This window comes from Danio rerio, chromosome 25 (genome assembly GCF_052040795.2).
Source record: "Danio rerio strain M-AB ecotype USA chromosome 25, GRCz13ab, whole genome shotgun sequence".
Lineage (NCBI taxonomy): Eukaryota > Metazoa > Chordata > Actinopteri > Cypriniformes > Danionidae > Danio > Danio rerio.
The window spans coordinates 36,953,377-36,972,500 of NC_141045.1; the positions used below are offsets into that span (position 1 = coordinate 36,953,377).

A 19,124-nucleotide genomic window follows, 5' to 3' on the forward strand; every position below is an offset into this window, starting at 1 on the left:
AAGAGGAATTTGTTATATTTCCATACATACATAAAGTAATAAAGTTTGCTTTATTTGACAAAATGTAAAACATACAGGCAAGTCTAAAATACGGATTTATACACATTAAAAAAATTATAAAAATAAATAAAAAAACCGTCGATGATAACACACATTCACACACAAAAATGACTTATCTCCATCGTGGTTGTTGATATTTACAATTAAGATAAGCTAATCATAGGCTAAATATTGTGTAAAACAACATCAGCTAAACAATTCACGGCAAAAAGACTCAACGGCAATATTAAACCATTATTTGACTTTTCTCCTGAAAATACTGTCAACTCGAGTCACTTTAAAAATCCTAACCCCACAATTCAAGCAACGGAGCTAATATAGACTACAAAAAAAGTTAGCCTACAGAGTGTTAGCAACAAAACTTAGCTTAATTATAAACAACCCTGCATATTTACTGCTCCAAATGTATAATAATAATTCAGATTACATCAATTGTACTTTTAAAAACTATACATTTCAAACAACGGAGCTGATACAAAAAAAAGAGTTAGCCTACAAAGTGTTAGCAAGAAAACGTAGCCTAATTATAAACAACGCCACATATTTACTGCTCCAAATCTATAATGCAGATTACATAAGTTGTCGTATTCGTCTCTATTTAGTATTGCGAAGTAAATATATCGCTATTTAGGAATAGTCCTTCTGCGCATGCGCGTATAGATATCCCAACCAACAGAGGCACCTGTTTGATTCGGGTTGAATATAAAAGTGGACCAGATCTTACCCAAAGCGCAGGCTGTGCACTCGAAGAGCTCATGACCTTCACACTCGCCGCAGGTCGGGTGACACGAAACGCACTGATTTTTCAATGGGAACTGTCCGCTGGGGCAGGATGGCAGAGAGGAACCGGACTCGATGAACCCGAAACCGCAAAACGAGAAAACAAACAGCGTCAAACCGGCGTTCATCGTTTCGCTATGTGTTCCAGCGCATCTACTCGCCATACACACACATACACACTTTCTCTCACACACTCATACACAGACACACACTCACACACACACTGAAGTGGGTCAGTCCTGCGCTGCCAATGACAACGAGCGGCTGAAGCGCAAAACTTGCCCGACTAGGTTGTTTTGCATGGGATTGGTCAACAGTGTGCGGGTCCACCCATTCCTGAGGTCCACACTGAGGAAAACACTCATGCACAGATAGATGATGAGTAAAACACTCACATGACGCGGGTATATGTGAAATTGCTGATGAAGAACTGTGATTTAAGAGCAGTCAATCCAATGTTCCCAGATGTGGCCTACTGTTATAGCGGTATAGATAATAAAAGGTCTAATAATAATAATAATAATAATAATAAATATACACCGTTTGAAATAATAATAATAATAATAAAATGTATAATAATAATTCATTCATTTTTCTTTTTGGCTTAGCCCCTTTATTAATTTGGGGTCGCCACAGCGGAATGAACCGCCAACTTTCCAGCATATGTTTGACGCAGCCTTTTCACCTGCAACCTCACTGGAAAACACTAATAATGTTAATAATAATTTTAAAAATATACAGTGTGAAATAATAATAATAATAAGAAGTCTAAAAATGATAATAATAATTTTAAAAAATATATGGGTTGAAATAATAATCAAAATGTCTAATAATAATAATAATAATAATAATAATAATAATAATAATAATAATAATAATAATAATAAAATGTCTAATAATAATAATAATAACAATAAAATGTCTAATAATAATAATAACAATAAAATGTCTAATAATAATAATAATAAAATGTCTAATAATAATGATAATAATAGTAATAATAAAATTTCTAATAATAATAATAAAATGTCTAATAATAATAATAATAATAATAATAATAATAATAACAATGAAATGTCTAATAATAATAATAAGAATAATAATAATTGTAAATACACAGTGTGAAATAATAATAATAATAATAATAATAATAATAATAATAATAATAATAATAATAATGATAAGATGATTAATAATAATAGTTTCAAATTTTCACATTGTGAAATAATAATAAAATATCTAATAATAATAACAATTTTAAATATACATTGTGAAATAATAATAATAATAATAATAATAATAGAACAAATAATAATAAATATGCACTTTGGTAATATAATTAGTAGTTATTATTATTATTATTATTACTATTCGCTTGTTGTTTTGTTTATTATTATTATTATTATTATTATTATTATTATTATTATTATTATTATTATTATTAAATAAAACCTAGTAAACAGCTGTTGTAATCCTGGTTGACGGGTTACTTTACAATGATGTAAAATATGAGAAAGAAAAAGAAAAGAAATACAGATGAAATGTATTTAGTAAAAGCCTCCTATAAAAGATTTTTGACTGACTTTGTCACTTTCCCTGCTGTAGGACTCTTGGGCTTTCAGGATGTTTTCAGCACAGCAGTTTATTTTGGGGTACAGTTTAGATTTATTAGCACTTTATTTTATTTGTTATTACAGTAATGTTGCTTGCAGTTTCAACATGCCATTTGCATTGGAAGTACTGTATATCTGTAATCTGTTCTGTATTGAGTTCACTGTTTTTTTTTTCTCCACAGTTTTTTTTTCTTGTTTTGCATTTATATTTTACATTACTTGGATTTTTTTAAACAAGTAATTTATTTATTAAATGATCTAATAAGTTCTCGTTTAATATAATTGATATATAACTGAATATATTAATAATATTAACATTGAGAATATTTAGCTCGTCGTATTTAATAAACTTTTTATTTATTTATTTACTTTATTTATTTATTTACTTTATTTATTTGTTTGTTTGTTTGTTTGTTTATTGATTTATTGATTTAATTATTTATTTACTTATTTTTTTATGTATTTATTAATTTATTGATTTATTTATTTTTAACGGAAGTTGTTCCCATAGTTCAGGCAAAGGATCAGGGTGCATAGGAGAAAGTTAGTAAAAAAATAATCAAAATGTTTAATGCAAAATCATCTCAAAGACCGCTACAAAGACCTTCAGAAAACCAATGATGTTTTATCGGGTCTGTCCTGCTCCACGATCATGCGTTTAGCGCTGTAATGACAAATGAACAGCAGAGGGCGACAGAGACACGACATTGACGAGCCATCACAAATCTGCAATAATCTAAAGCCTGCTTGCATTGGTAAAAAAAAAAAAATTGTTTCTCAACTGTGGCAATGATCCTAAATTAATTTACTTATAAATCTCTAAATTTTCTATATTATGCAAATGCAGTATACTATATAAAGCCTCAAAATTTTACCTCAAAATACCAGAAGGCTTCAAATAAACTCATTGCCTTGGATATGATTAATGATTTTTTTCCCAAGAAAAAAACAATCTAAAAATTGATCATGTAGATTTATTTATTTATAAATTCATTTATTTATAGGCATCTTGCTGTATTTTTAATTTCCATAAACAAACAAATACTTGAAGTATAACCTGATAAATTTGCCAATTAGTGCCAAGTACCGTCTCCTTTCTGTTGATTGACATCTTAGAAAATGTCATTTAGAATAGGCTTTGTATTGAGAAACAGATATAATACAATAAACAGCGACAATAATAGTTTGCTTTTAAATAGTGTCATATTTATTTGGTTGTTGAGGAAACCATAGGAATAATAAATATATTATCCAATGAAATTTACGTACCAAAATTACACTCCGAAGTAACTTTTGTGCAACTTTTTTTTTTCTTAATTATTATTATTATTTTAAATAAATCTGTACTTTGATATTATTTTAATTCCATTTTTTTTATTGTTTTCTTCTGGTCCTGGACAAAATAATACAAACTCATATTACAAATGATCACTGGCAGTAAATTCAGTGTTTTACTTTATTGCAGAACACACATTAAAAAATGTACATTAGCCGTTTGTTCAAACTAGTGTAAATGAGCTGAAACAACACCATTCCTGAGATGATTTTTGGGGGGCTACCTAATTGTTTTGTGTGCAATCCACTTAAATTTGTTCATACACTGTAAAAATGCTGGATTCCAAACGTTTCCTTCATGTTGTCCCAACACCAATTAAGTTAACTTGATTGTTTTTACAAATTTAAGTGGATTGAACATAAAATAAAGTTGTCACAAAAACCCTTAAGAAGTGTGTTGTTTCAACTCATTTTAAGTTAGTAGCTTGAACAAGCAGCGAAAATAGTTATTTTGAGTGTACCAGAGTAGCAGACAAATGCAAAATATGCCAGTTTATAATAATCATATTGATTTATAATACTGATCGTATCGATTATTTTATAATAGCTGTTTGTTTGTTTGTTTGTTTGTTTATTTATTTGTTAATTTATATATAATAAAAGTCTAATAATAATAATTTTAAAAACAGTGTGAATAATATTAATAATAATAATAACAATATTAATAATAATAATAATAATAATAATAATAATAATAATAATTTTAAATATACACATTGTGAAAAATAATAATAATAGTAATAATAATAGTACTAATAGTAGTAATTTTAAATACACACTGTAGAAAATTATTATTAATAATACTAATATAATAGTAATTTAATGTGTAATAATAGTAATTTTAAATATACACAGTGGGATAATAATATTAATAATAATAAAATGTCTAATAATTATTTTAAATATACACAGTGTGATTTAATAATAATAATAATAATAATAATAATAACTATTTGTTTAAATTTATTACTTAGGCCCATTTTCTTCAATGTATTGAATTTATTTGTTAAGTTTAATCTAAGTTATTTAATAAAAATCAAATTAAGTTATTTATAAATTATTTTAAAAAACAGCATTAGGGAAAATCATTGTAGTGGGTCATTTGACTATTTGCATTATTATTATTTTATTAAGCTATTTGTTTAGGCTAATATTTATTTATTTATTTCAGTACAAAAGGTGAAACTTGATGGACTAGCCTATAAATAGTAAATAATCAACCTCAAACTAAAGGAGCAATATGTAAATACAGTGGATCACGTGTTATGTTTATTACAACAACAGTACCTATAATCTCCGGCGTTTATACGAAACTATCATTAATAGTCGTGCATTAAAATAAAACCAAAGTCCCATCAGCTCAGCTGTTTTCCATTGGCGGGCGGAGTTTGCATCTCATTAAACACGTCATTCACCAAGCGTTTGGGGGAATGTGGGCGGGGCCTGCCTCTCCTTTACGTCATTCAAAAGATGAGGTGGGCGTGTCTTCCTCGCCACTGCTGCATCAGTGAATGACATGAGGATGTGAGAGAACAGCGGGCTGGGCATATGATTTCAAAGCCTTTCTCGAGCGGACTGATAAATATATGGACCATGAGGAATATAAGGACTGACTGAGGGAACGGTAAGACGCGTCGTTAATGCTTTATAAAGCTGCTGGTAGGAACGCTTGTATGAATCAGGGCAGGTGCACCTGTCTCCTGTACGTGCCCGGACCGCCAGAAGACGCATCTTGCGGGTATACAGTGTTTTTTATTTATTTATTTTCCCAAATCGAGGCCGAACAAAGGAACTTGTCTGCGATGATGAATAGCCGATTATTGTGGCGGATGTTTGAGATATGGGCGTCTTTCCAGCAGCATCCAAATGCATTGCGAGATGCTTTTCTTTGTCTGTGGACACATTATATCACTATACATCTGTATGGGCTGAGACTGTTGCGTAACGGAGAAATCCGGTTATGGATTAGCAACATGATGATTGAATATATTAGGTTTGATGTCAGGAGATGATGATGCTGGATGCGTGCTTGCTCGCTTGATTTTATATGCACAAAATCATGAAATCAGCGTGCTGTGTTTATGTATGTGTGTGTGAGAGTGCGAGGATGGAGCTGTGCTTATTCAACCTATGGATGCTTTTAATATATAGCCTACTTTATAGCTGCCCTGGTGCTGAAGGTACCTGTAAACAACACCAATGCTGCGTTCAGGCCTTCAGTCGGGATCTGGATTATATTTTTGATTCGAGCTTAAAGGGAAAGTTCACCAAAAAGATGCAGCTGACTTTTTTTTTATGTTAACAGAACAATAATGAAGAATTTGAGCTCAAATGACTTGTAAGTAATGTCTACTGTAATGTTTTTGTTGAGTCAAAACAAACTGAACAGCCGTGACTCCTGAAGAGACATTGAGGTTTATGAAACATTATTTAAAGGGATAGCTCTGTAAAATTCTGTCAGTAATTCAATTAATAAGTGCTCTCATAAGTTTTCTTTTAATATTGGGTCTATCTGTCTATCTGTCTATCTGTCTATCTATCTATCTATCTATCTATCTATCTATCTATCTATCTATCTATCTATCTATCTATCTATCTATCTATCTATCTATCTATCTATCGGGTGTCTGCTGGGTCTTAAAATGTCTTAAATAAAACTATATTTTAGTCTATTTAAGACTTTTAAGATAAAAATTAGTGTTGTAGCTATTAATTTTGCTTTGTCCCAGTAAAGCTATTCAATCAGGCCGACATCCATTCAATCACCAACAATACATCTCAGTAAAACCGCTGCCCTGGTGCTGAAGGTACCTGTAAACAACACCAATGCTGCTTTCAGGCCTTCAGTCGGGATCTTAATGATATTTTTGATTCGAGCTTAAAGGGAAAGATCATCAAAAAGATGGAGCTGACTTTTTTTAAATTTTTTTTTACGTCAACAGAACAATAATGAAGAATTTGAGCTCAAATGACTTGTAAGTAATGTCTACTGTTATGTTTTTGAACAGTCGTGGCTGCTGAAGATATGAGGTTTATGAAACATTATTTAAAGGGATAGCTCTGTATTAAATTCTGTCAGTAATTTAAGAAGTGCTCTCATAAGTTTTCATTTAATATTGGGTCTATCCATCCATTCATCCATCCATCTATCTATCTACAGGGTGCCGCTGGGTCTTAATGTCTTAAATTTCAAAAACTCAATTTTAGGCCTTATAAAGGCTTTAATAGGCCGAAATATTGTGTTGTAGGTCTTAAATCATTTCAAATTAGAATAAAGCCATTAGAATAAAGTTAATTGTTGATTGTGTAATCTTGTATACGTCTAAAATTTCATACATAATGGTCCTAAAAGGGTCTTAAAGTCTTAAATTTGACTTGATGAAACCTACAGAAACTCTATCTATCTATCTATTTATCTATCTATCTATCTATCTATCTATCTATCTATCTATCTATCTATCTATCTATCTATCTATCTATCTATCTATCTATCTATCTATCTATCTATCTATCTATCTATCTATCTATCTATCTACAGGCTGTCTGCTGGGTCTTAGTCTTAAAATGTCTTAAATAAAACAAAAATTGTAGGTCTTAAAAGTCTTAAATAGACTGTAATATTTTTGTTGTAGCTCTTAAATCATTTTAAACGGGTCTTAATTTTGCTTTGTCCCAGTAAAGCTACTCAATCAGGCTGACATCCATTCAATCACCAACAATACATCTCAGTAAAACCGCTGCCCTGGTGCTGAAGGTACCTGTAAACAACACCACCGCTGCGTTCAGGCCTTCAGTCGGGATCTGGATTATATTTTTGATTCGAGCTTAAAGGGAAAGTTCACCAAAAAGATAATATTGGCTGTTAATTCACTCAATCCTCACGTTACTTGAGATGCAGCTGACTTTTTTTTTATGACAGCAGAACAATAATGCAGGATTTGAGCTCAAATGACTTGTAAGTAATGTCTACTGTAATGTTTCTGTTGAGTCAAAACAAACAGATTGAACAGCCGTGGCTCTTGAAGATGCAGTGCATTTGTTTTATGAAACATTACTTAAAGGGACAGTTCTATAAAAATATATAGGTCATTTTATTAATAAATGCTCTAAGTTTTCCTTTTTAATATTATGGATGAATTGTGAGGAGAATAATGACAGCTCATTGTACCCAGTTATGAAAAATAGTTCTCATCCATCCATCCATCCATCCATCCATCCATCCATCCATCCATCCACTACAGGGTGTCTGCTGGGTCTTAAAAAGTCTGACTGACTGAAATATTGTGTTGTAGCTCTTAAATAATTTTAAACGGGTCTTAATTCTGCTTTGTCCCAGTAAAGCTACTCAATCAGGCTGACATCCATTCAATCACCAACAATACATCTCAACAAAACCTTATTCTTTATATTAACATTTTTTTTTATATATATATTGCAAAGAGATACAGTTCACAACTGTTTACGTTTTCACAGCAAACTCCCCATTAAATTCCCTGATCAAGGAAAGAAAACTAAAAACATAACACCATTCCTCATGATAATATCGGGCCATTAGATTAAAGTTGATTGTTTATTTATTTATTTAACCTTGTATATGTCTAAAATTTTATTCTTAGGGCCCTGTCATACACCTGCCGCAATGTGGCGCAAGGCGCGATGCAATAGTTGTTTACTAGTTTCAGCTTGGCGCAAGAGGCGTTTTGACGTTTTCCGCCACGCTGTTTAAATGGCAAATGCATTTGCACTCATATCTGTGGCCATAGGTGTTCTGGTCTAAAAAAGGACACGTGTTGTGGCGCAGTGCTGGCGCTTTGCTATTTTGAGAAACCATAATAGATTTTTCAATAGACCAAAACAAAGCCGGACTATCGTCCAGTGCGGAGCGCGTTATTTGTGCGCCTCACTTACACACTGCTTAATACACACAAGATGAAAAGCAATACGCAAATATCTTTACATATGAAAGAATAAAAATATTAAGGATATATATATATATATATATATATATATATATATATATATATATATATATATATAGGATATAGGATATAATAAGGATATATGAAGGATATAAATATAAAGTATTATAATATTACAAAACATATTATTTTCTAACCCACATAAATTTAAAAACCACTGCCTTCATGCCTTGTTCATCTCAGGAGGCTTTTTCAGTTCATTCATAACAATTTGCTTTTGTATAATGTTATTATTATTAGCAGTATTATTTATTATATCCATATTTATATTTGTTTTATTAAAAACAAGCTTAGATTTGTCCACCTGTCAGGTTTCAGACCATATGGGGAACAGCATGTGTTTTAGGATATAACTCAGGTTTTTGAACACACTTCTTTATTATTGTTCATTTATTCGTTTGCTGGAAATGAGACCTGAATTTATAAATGGTTTTGAAACAAATCTTTGCGCTTAACAAACTGAATTAATTATTTATAGGCTAATCGATGTCTGTGCGTACAAGGTTTCCCTACGAGAGTGAAAGTGAAAGTAGATGAGAGGCCTTATTTCTCATTCTCGCCTGCAGATGCTCTGTTTAACTGTTTTCTTGCTAGTAAAAGGCTCAGTTTTTCCACTTACAAAGTCATCATGTAAATAGCAAATGCACCATGGCGCAACGCAACTGACTCTTAAAGGGAATGGGAGATGAGACTCTGATTGGTTTATTCTCAAAACACACCCGTAACTCATTAAGAAAATAAGCTCAACCCTTTTAGACCATGCACCACGGCACAAAGCAGATTTTTCTGTCCTTATAGCAAAAGTGGATTCTGATACGCCCTGAATGCGTTTGCGCCCTGCACTTTGTGCATGGATCATCAAAATAGAGCCCCAAATGGTCTTAAATGAGTCTTAAAGTCTTAAATTTGACTGGATGAAACCTGCAGGAATGATCAACTAGAAGTCAAGTTATTATTTGTTGTTCCTAAAATGTGGATAAGCAACAAGACTTTCGTCAGGTAGTGTACCTAGCAAATAAATGGGGGAGAGCGTGTATTTGTATAGCTGTATAACAGTGTGTGCACTTTACATAGAGAACCAGTGGTGAGTGAGTTTATGACATACAATACACTGGCTCTAAAATTGCGCTAATACTTAAATTACATTGACAAAAACTAGGTATGTGATGATAGCCGTTTTAAAGGTATACCATGGTTTGGAAAAGTCAAGGTTTTAAAACCACCCAAATTTTCTGCTATAACGTTCCTAAAGTATGTGTACGTTTTTTTTATTTACATTTTTTTTGTTTTTTTGTTTTGTTTAGGACAACAGTATATAAAATATTGATTCTACAGGTAGTGTTTTAGCCTCAGTGATGGCATCTCTTCATTCAGTGTGTGGGATATTGTGCTTTTGCCGTGGTTTAAACAGTATTGGGATGTTATCAAGGAAAACAGCATTGATGGATGATTGGACAGCTTATGTTTGATTCCTGCCAGTGACTGACTGAATTGAACTTCCACACTGTTATATATGCTTGTGGTTTGTTCACATCAGCCGGTCTGGATGTTATTGGAGGGCTGAGTTCAGGCCTGGCTTCTGTCACGCACCTGTCTGCTTGTTTCAGCATCAAACAGCAGCACAGAGTCGCCAGCTGACTTGTTGACACCTCTAGGCGCGTCGAATCCCTTGAAAAATATTTTCTTTTCTTATTAACAGCTTGTCTGTAACGGGAGACTTTCACACATTTGAAGGACTTTTCTGGCAATGCGCAGACAGGCTTTTATAAAGCTTTGGGTCCTGCGTCACTTTGTTTTGTCTTGGAGTGTTTAAGGGTGATTTTTAGCCTTTTATTTATATATATATATATATTATACACACAGTGCATCCCGAAAGTAGTTATAGAGCTTCACTTGTTTCAAAATTCATTTGAATTTGTTGCAATTTTTTTAGAAATAAAAAAGCTGAAAAATCAGATGTACATCAGTGTTCACAGCCTTTGCTCAATACTTTGTTGATGCACCTTTGGCAGTGATTACAGCCTCAAGTCTTTGTGAATATGATGCCACAAGCTTGGCACACCTGACATTGAGAATTTGTGGCCATTCCTCTTTGCAGTACCTCTCAAGCTCTATCAGGTTGGATGGGAAGCGATGGTGTGCAGCCATTTTCAGATCTCTCCAGAGATGTTCAATAGGATTTAGGTCTGGGCTCTGGCTGGGCCACTCAAGGACATTCACAGAGTTGTTGTAAAGCCACTCTATTGATATTTTAGCGGTGTGCTTTGGGTCACTGTCCTGCTGGAAGATGAACCGTCGCCCCAGTCTGAGGTCAAGAGCACTCTGTGGCAGGTTTTGATTCAGGATGCCTCTGTGCATTGCTGCATTCATCTTTCCCTCTATCCTGACTAGTCTTCCAGTTCCTGCTGCTGAAAAACATCCCCACAGCATGATGCTGCCACCACCATGCTTCACTGTAGAGATGGTATATTAGCCTGGTGATGAGTGCTGCCTGGTTTTCTCCAAACTTAACGCCTGGCGTTCACTCCAAAGAGTTCAATTTTAGTGTCATCAGACCAGAGAATTGAGTTTCTTATGGTCTGAGAGTCCTTCAGATGCCTTCTGGCAAATTCCAGGTGGGGAGTGTCTTCTGTCTGGCCACTCTACCATACAGGCCTGATTGGTGGATTGCTGCACAGATGGTTGTCCTTCTGTAAGGTTCTCCTCTCTCCACAGAAGAACACTGAAGCTCAGACAGAGTGACCATCAGGTTGTTGATCACCTCCCTTACTAAGACCCTTCTTCCTCGATTAGTCAGCTTAGATGCCCGACAGCTCTAGGAAGGTGTATATATATATATATATATATATATATATATATGTATGTATATATATATATATATATATATATATATATATATGTATGTATATATATATATATATATATATATATATATATATATATATATATATATATATATAATGTATGTATAAGTGTGTATGGGTGTTTCCCAGTACTGGGTTGCAGCTGGAAGGACATCTGCTGTGTAAAACATATGTTGGAATAGTTGGCGGTTCATTCCGCTGTGGCAATCCCAGATGAAGCCGAAATAAAGTGATTGAATTAATTTGATTAGGTGTCATCTCAATTGTATCAGCTCCAGTGATGATTGTTAAATAGCATGTTGGAAGGTTTTATGCAGACCTGGCAACCCTTCTCTAACACCCCCCCCCCCCCCCCCCCACTCACCCCAAAAAAAAAACATTTTGTTACGTTTTTTTTTTTCGTGTGAATTCCTGTAAAATCATTACCTTGTAGATACGGTGAGATCAGGTTGCACATATTTGCCGCTTAATCTTCAAAACACGTTTGATTTCATTTCGTTTTTGTTCGATTTAAGATATTTCTGTAGTAATTTCATATTCAAGCTTGGCACATCAGGACGAATTTACTTTCATAATCGCCATCAGCACATTGTATGCACTTAAGTCCCTGCAGCAGGAAATAAAACAACATCTGCCAAGAACAAATGCGAATGTGATCAAGAGTGAGTGGAAATGTAATATACGATATTCTCGAAAGCAAAACAACCTCCACGTTTTGAGTCTAGGCTATATTTAGAGCATCAAAGCCATTTAAATATAGCAAACAACAGTAGCGCACTGCATGTAACTTACAAATATTATCATTTTTAGGTTTGTCTAGCTATTTCAGTATTATTAAAACCATCTCACCCCATCCCGCAGCATTCTCTTTCTCGTTCTCCTCAAGTTTTAGTCCTTGAGATGAGATGAAATGATGATGAAGTGGCCCACTGCAATCAGCGCTCAATCACTGCGCCGTTCCCTGCGTCGCTCCACAGGCGGGAAAATCCATGTTAAGTGGTCTGTCCACCGGCAGAGAGGTCAAGCTGAGGCCGGACGGGACTGTGGAGACCACTGGTGTAGGGAAAGAGAGTAAGGAATGAAAAGAGAGCATGAGAAAGGATGAAATCAAGAGGAGTTGTGCGGGTCAGGCAGTGTTTTTTTAAATGAGACACGTGATTCTATGATTATGTTAACGTCGTGTCTTAAAGGTGCAGTAGGTGACCTTCCACAATGCTAACAGCTTAGCATAAATCTCTGATTTACAGTCCCTACCCTGGCGTCTAGAGCCACGCCTCCTTAAACACGAGCACAGCAAAAGAACGCTCTCTCATGTTGAAAGCGACTAGTGCTTTTCCGGCGGCGTGCAAGCCAAACTGACATGCGATTTCAGAGTGAATATTTAGAGTTGCATGATAAACAATATAGGGAGGCTAGGCGGAATAGCGGTATTTACTTGTTTTGTAGTTAAACTAATTAAAATCGACATTATCGATGCTGTAAAAGGACCCTCATGAAACTGAAAATAGTCTCATCAATCTTTCATCGGAAGATTTAAGTGGCTGAACAACACTTCTGTGAAGATGTAACCCATGTGTAACAACAACATCTAACGTTACATCAGCTTTGCGTGAAGCTAAAACCGTTTTAAAACAGAACATGACCTGTCTAAGAGAAATCCTTTAGACATCGTGTCATCCTTTCTCCAGCGTGCAAATGTAACCCCACCGGTCCGACACCGCCCAACCTACTCCGAGCTGGGATCAAACCGGCGTCCTTCCGCATGGGAGTCGGTTGCTCTAACAAGGAGGCTAAAGACCATGGCCTCTAGCGTCTGTCGCTAGAGCATCTTTAGAGGTCAGAGGAGTGAGGTTTACCTGCACAGCACACACTAGCTGGCCTCCGTTACACAAAGGTAACTAATATTGATTCAGCTTTTTAAAAAGTTTTGATTCAGCTGGTTTTTACCGATCGCGCGTGTGCTCTCTCTCGTGAACGCGCGGCAGTTGGCGGAGCTGCGTACAAACGGCTGCGCAGTTGTTCAAACCTGCATTTGCTGACAGACAGATTAAGTAAGATTTAACTAAGTTAAATATAGTTATTAAACCAATTTAATAAAACTATTCATTTATTTTGCTTCGACTTAGTCCTTTTATTCATCAGGGTTGGCCACAGCGGAATGAACTGCCTAATAAAACTATTCTTACTGGTAATTAGATTAAGATCACAATTTTAATGATTCTAATTTGGCATTAACTAAGAAATAAACTAAAATAAAACAAATCTTTAGTAGCTTTCATTGTTTTTTGAAAACAATACCTTTATTATGTCTGTGTAAACCAAGGTCATAATAGTTTTGGATTTTTCATTAGATTTAGTTTCTATTTCGTTTTGACTTTTTGTTTTCAAATTCAGTCAGTTTAATTAGTTTTTAGGAGAGGTTTACTAGATTTTATTAGTTTTATATTTTGAAATGACTTAGTTTTTATTAGTTTCAGTATTTGTTTTTTTCTAAATGAGGATATTTGTTAGGTGCAAGATTCAAAATCAACAGGATAAATATTGTGTAATAACTCAGCCATACTTTTTTTTGAAACCTGCATTTAGAGGATACATGAACACTATCATCTACCAATACCATACTCATCCTCAAACTCAAACATGATGGGAAGTTGATCCTAGTGTAATGTTACTGTTCTAATAACTGAATGTGAGTATATATTGGGTTATTTCGAGTCAGAGTGGGGTGTTAGGCTTGTTAATAAGCAAGTAATTTGTGGATAAGTGCTTACTGGAGATGCGAATCGTTTCAAATGATTCAGTTCAATTTAGTGAACTCGTGAATCGGTAGATGTAAGATGTAAAAATGTAAGTCGAAGCTAAAAAGTCGAAGTGGTTTTAGATAAGTAGATTAATTAATATATTCAGAAAATCTAAAAAAAAAACAATATACCAATCAATAAATAAACCTAAACCTCACATTCAGCTTAATATAATAGAATATATATTTTATCATCATTAATTATAGATTATTTTAAAACAAATAAAAAAAAATAGCTACATAGACAAAATGTAGCAGACGATTTCAGTGTGACCGTTGTCTTGGGTCTCCAGTGTTGAGCGGGTCTCTGGTGGTTTTCCTCAGGACAGATCCGCTGGTCCTCCAGACTGCAGTGAGAGTCAGACTGACTGACAGTGTGTTGAGGAATCAGCCGGACAGCTCAGAGAATGTGTGGCTCAGTCCTGCAGATGGGGTCGGGTCAGGTTGGGACGGGGATGCTGGAGAGCATCTGATGATGGAGGACAATCAGTGCGTTTACTTGGACAATAATATTGGGATACCGGGATTAAAGTCTGTAAAATGTACCCTTGTATATAGTAGTGTTTGCTATAAACGATGTTCCTGTCCAACTTTCAATGATCCAATCAGTTCCCAAAGGGTGAAGTCATGCCCCGCCCTACAATTATTACTTATTTCAGGACTATTTCAAGTGGATGTGCGTCACGATAGAGGGAACAAAACTTAGTCTTAACTTGCGCTTCATGACAACTTTAAACAATACTCTGATTAAGAATCTATGTAAAAGCAGAGTATAATTACCTTAACCTGATTAAAGTCATAACATGTTTTTGATCAATTTTACTTCAGTGAATGAATGTTTAATTTAAATTGTTGTGGTATTAAGTTTAATCTAACTTTAGTGATCCTGCTAAGAAGTAAGTTTAGCTTAAATAATTTCCTGGCAATGAGCTCAGTTGTATTGTGTGGGTCTGGAAGTTTGAGTTTGCGCATGGTTACTCACATCAGTGTAACTCAAACACTGGTGGTTTACAGGAATCAGTGCGTTTGTATCCGAGTAGGTTGTGGAAACTTAATTAACATTGATGCTATTGTAGTTCAGGAACAGCTGTGAGAGTGAAAATCTGAATGGGACTTTCAGCACACCCTTGAATGATTTTTAACAAACCACTTCTGTGTTTTGATACCAGATGTTATCTGTGTTAGCAAACGCCTTTAAATCATCATGCCTATCTAAGAAGTATTCCCCTCTCAGTTATATTTAAGGAGAGCGTAAGCATATCTTCATACTATTTTATTTAGAAATGAAAGCTAATGTACATTTAAATTCACAATTAGCATTATATAACTGTAGCAAGTTGTGTTTAGCTGCTTTAAAATCTTTAATATTTTGCTGCTACAGTTACACATTTTTAGGACGATTTTTAGGTTTGACCACAAACAGGCTCTTGCATGTTCAATGCCCTGCTGAAAAATCCAGCTAAAACCAGCCTAGGCTGGTTGGCTGGTTTTAGCTGGTTGACCAGCCTGGTTTTAGAGGGGTTTTGGCCATTTCCAGGCTGGTTTCCAGCCATTTCCAGCCTGGTCTTAGCTGGTCAGGCTGGAAAATGACCAGCTAAATCCAGCTAAAACCAGCTTGACCAGCCTGGTTTAAGCTGCACATTGCTGGTTTTGGCTGGACTCCCAGCTTGGCTAGGCTGGTCAAGCTGGTTTTAGCTGGTCATCTCCCAGCCTGACCAGCTAAGACTAGGCTAGAAATGGCTGAAAAAAATAGCCTGGAAGTGGCCAAAACCCCTCTAAAACCAGGCTGGTCGACCAGCTAAAACCAGCCAACCAGCATAGGCTGGTTTAAGCTGGATTTTTCAGCAGGGTGGTCAAAATAAAATTGCACTTATCTAAAATCTAAAACATTTCTAGCACACAGTACTATGTAGCTATCATGCTTAGCTTTAGGTAAACGCAAAGCTTGTTGCTAGCATGTTTTAACACTCTGTCAACATGTTTTAGCTGCTAATTGCAATTTAGGTTTGCTACTAAAATGTTTCCAGCATGCCAGGTGTTTTGCTTTTAATAACAATAACGATGCTTGTTTCTAGCATGAATTACCACCTTGTTAGCACTTTAACACAATTCTGACACGTTAGAACCATTAGCATGTTGCTAACATGCTTGTAGCACAAGGTAAAAGGAAAGCTTGTTGCTAACATGTTTTAATTTAATAGCATATTGTTAGCATGTTTACCATGTTGCTAGCATGACTTTACATGTTGATCAAGTTTAACTTGTTTGAACACTATACTAACATGAATTTAAAAATTGTTAACATTATCAGATGGTCATCATGTTTAGCGGTTGCTAGCGTGTTTTAAACAGCTTTGAGTAAGTCACTTTGGATGAATGTAAATGCTCGTTTCTAGCATATATTACCAGTTTGTTAGCACTTTAACACAACTCTAACGTGTTGAAATGATGTTTTAGCACATGGCTAATCTATTTTAACTTAATTTTAAGATTGGATAATATGCTGCTAACATGATTGTTGCATAAAGTAAGGAGAACTTGTTGCTAACACGATTTAACACTAGTTTAAACTCATAAATTAACTAAAAAATAGCCTATTGCTGGTATGTTTAACATGCAGCTAGCATGAATTTACACGTGGATAACGTTTAGCTTGTTTTACCACTATACTAGCATGAATGAAAAGACCGTTAACATTAGCAGATTGTCAACATGTTTTAGCTGTTGCTAGCATGTTGTTAAACATTTCTCAGTAAGTTGCTTTGGATGAATGTAAATGATTGTTTCTAGCATTAACCTTGTTAGCACTTTAGCACAATTCCAGCAGGTTGGAACCATGTTTTAGCATATCGCTTGCCTATTTCAACTTAATGTTATGATTAATGAACATGTAGCTAGCTTAAGATGTAGCTTTAGCTTGACATAAGCTAAGATTAAATAACATCATGCTTTTAGCACAAGGTAAAACAGAAGCGTGTTGCTAACATGTTTTAACTCTTAGTCATTGTTTTAACAAGTTGCTCATTTTAATTTCTGAAATGTTTCTAGCATCTCAAGTGTTTTGCTTTAATAAATATTGCTAATGTTTAACATGTTGCTAGCACGAATTTACATGTCGATAAAGTTTAACGTGTTTTAACACTACTAACATTAATTAAAAGACATTTCTCTTTAAGTTTCTTTTAATGAATGTTTGTTTCTATAATAAATTACCACATTGTTAGCACAATTATAGCATGTTGGAACCATGTTTTAGCACATGGCTAATCTATTTTAACTTAATGTTAAGATTAATAAACATGTTGCTAGCATGCTTGTAGCACAAGGTCAAATAAATGTTGCATGTTGACTGTTACTTTAATAAATAGCCTATTGCTAACATGTTTAACATGTTGCTAGCATGAATTTACATGTTGACAAGGTTTAACATGTCTTAATGCTATTCTAGAGTAAGTTGCTTTGGATGAATGTAAATGTTTGTTTCTAGCATAAATTAGCACATTGTCAGCACTATTCAGCGCAATTATAGCATGTTGGAACCATGTTTTAGCACATGGCTAACCTACTTAAGCTCAAAAGATTAATTACCATGTTGCTAACATGTTTGTAGCTTGTCATGAATTTTTGCTAGCATTAACTAACATAATACTAGCACGTTTGTAGCCTAGAGCTGTCTTTATATGGACTTCCCATAGACACAATGATGTTTCTACTGTACAAATTGTGTATATGTTATCCCCCTGGTGTTTTTATATGTAAATACTGGTATTGCTATACTTATGGGGACATTTGATATGTACATTGAGACACGTACTGTTTATATATCCCAGTTTGTAATGGTAATTTCACTATTGGGTTAGGAATGGATACAGTTTTGACTATTAAATAATTCAAGAATGCTTCAAGATGTCTTAAGGGATGAGCTGCTACTCTTACTGTATTATTTCCACTGGACGTAAGTAGGCCGCCCTACTACATTAGGAGGATTTCTGCATACTGCAACTAGGCAGAAGTAGGACATGAATGCAAACAATCCGATGAGACTGAAAGCATCTCTCAATAGAGAATAAGAACGTAAAGGCAAAACACAGAGGGATGAAGTAATCAGAAGGTGTCAAATTAGAAATGTGAACCTTCAGTTTATACAGTATAGCGTCTGTGTAGGTTTTGCTAAAATCTCACTGAGATGTTTTCTGGCTCCAGACACCCCTATGGTGACATTCAGCCCTGAAATTGCGCACACATATGCCACTTTACACCGAACAGCGTGTCACTCTGGGAAATCTGTCTTCATGTAGATCACCTGATGGAGCCCTCTAGATTTGGGTCAGCTGATGTTGTATTAGACGAGCTCTTGTTGAAAAGTAGGACAGGAACAAGAGCGAGACACAATGAGGAGCTGGGTTCTGGTCCAGGCCACCGCTGCGTTCAAAGCCGTGTTGGTTCTGTCTGTTCCCTTGCCAATCCACAGAGAGTCCAGGCCCAAACACTGAGCCATTACTAGAAAAGATCTGGACCGGAGCCAGGCATAGACGGAGCATGCTAACGCTACCAGGCTGAATCTGTTTTCTGACCTGTGTGGGCAGGGATTGTTTTATGGATGGGAATTGCACTGTGTGCTGGCATCCGATGGTAAATTCCTCACTAATATCATCTGTCTTAATGTTTTGCGGTATTTTATTGACATTTCTTG

General features: G+C 34.8%; 2 protein-coding genes across 4 annotated transcripts in view; one reads left to right on the forward strand and one right to left on the reverse strand.

The window, feature by feature from the left end:
* LOC100330575 (cysteine repeat modular protein 2) overlaps window positions 1-1,092 on the reverse strand; it is a 51,438-nt gene extending 50,346 nt beyond the window's left edge. Inside the window, exon 1 of the mRNA XM_087312548.1 lies at window positions 785-1,092. Within this exon, the coding sequence (XP_087168674.1) occupies window positions 785-1,004 (220 nt within the window). The 5' untranslated portion in view covers window positions 1,005-1,092. The remainder of the gene's footprint in view (window positions 1-784) is intronic.
* The window catches only part of otud7a (OTU deubiquitinase 7A), a 192,211-nt gene that overhangs the window by 88,474 nt on the left and 84,613 nt on the right, over window positions 1-19,124 (forward strand). Inside the window, exon 1 of one of the 3 annotated variants that reach the window (XM_087312551.1) lies at window positions 5,287-5,412. The exons of the other annotated variants lie outside the window; for them this stretch is intronic. The gene's annotated coding sequence lies outside the window, so the exon portion shown is untranslated. Of the gene's footprint in view, window positions 1-5,286; window positions 5,413-19,124 lie in introns of those variants that run through there. 3 annotated transcript variants of the gene reach the window in all.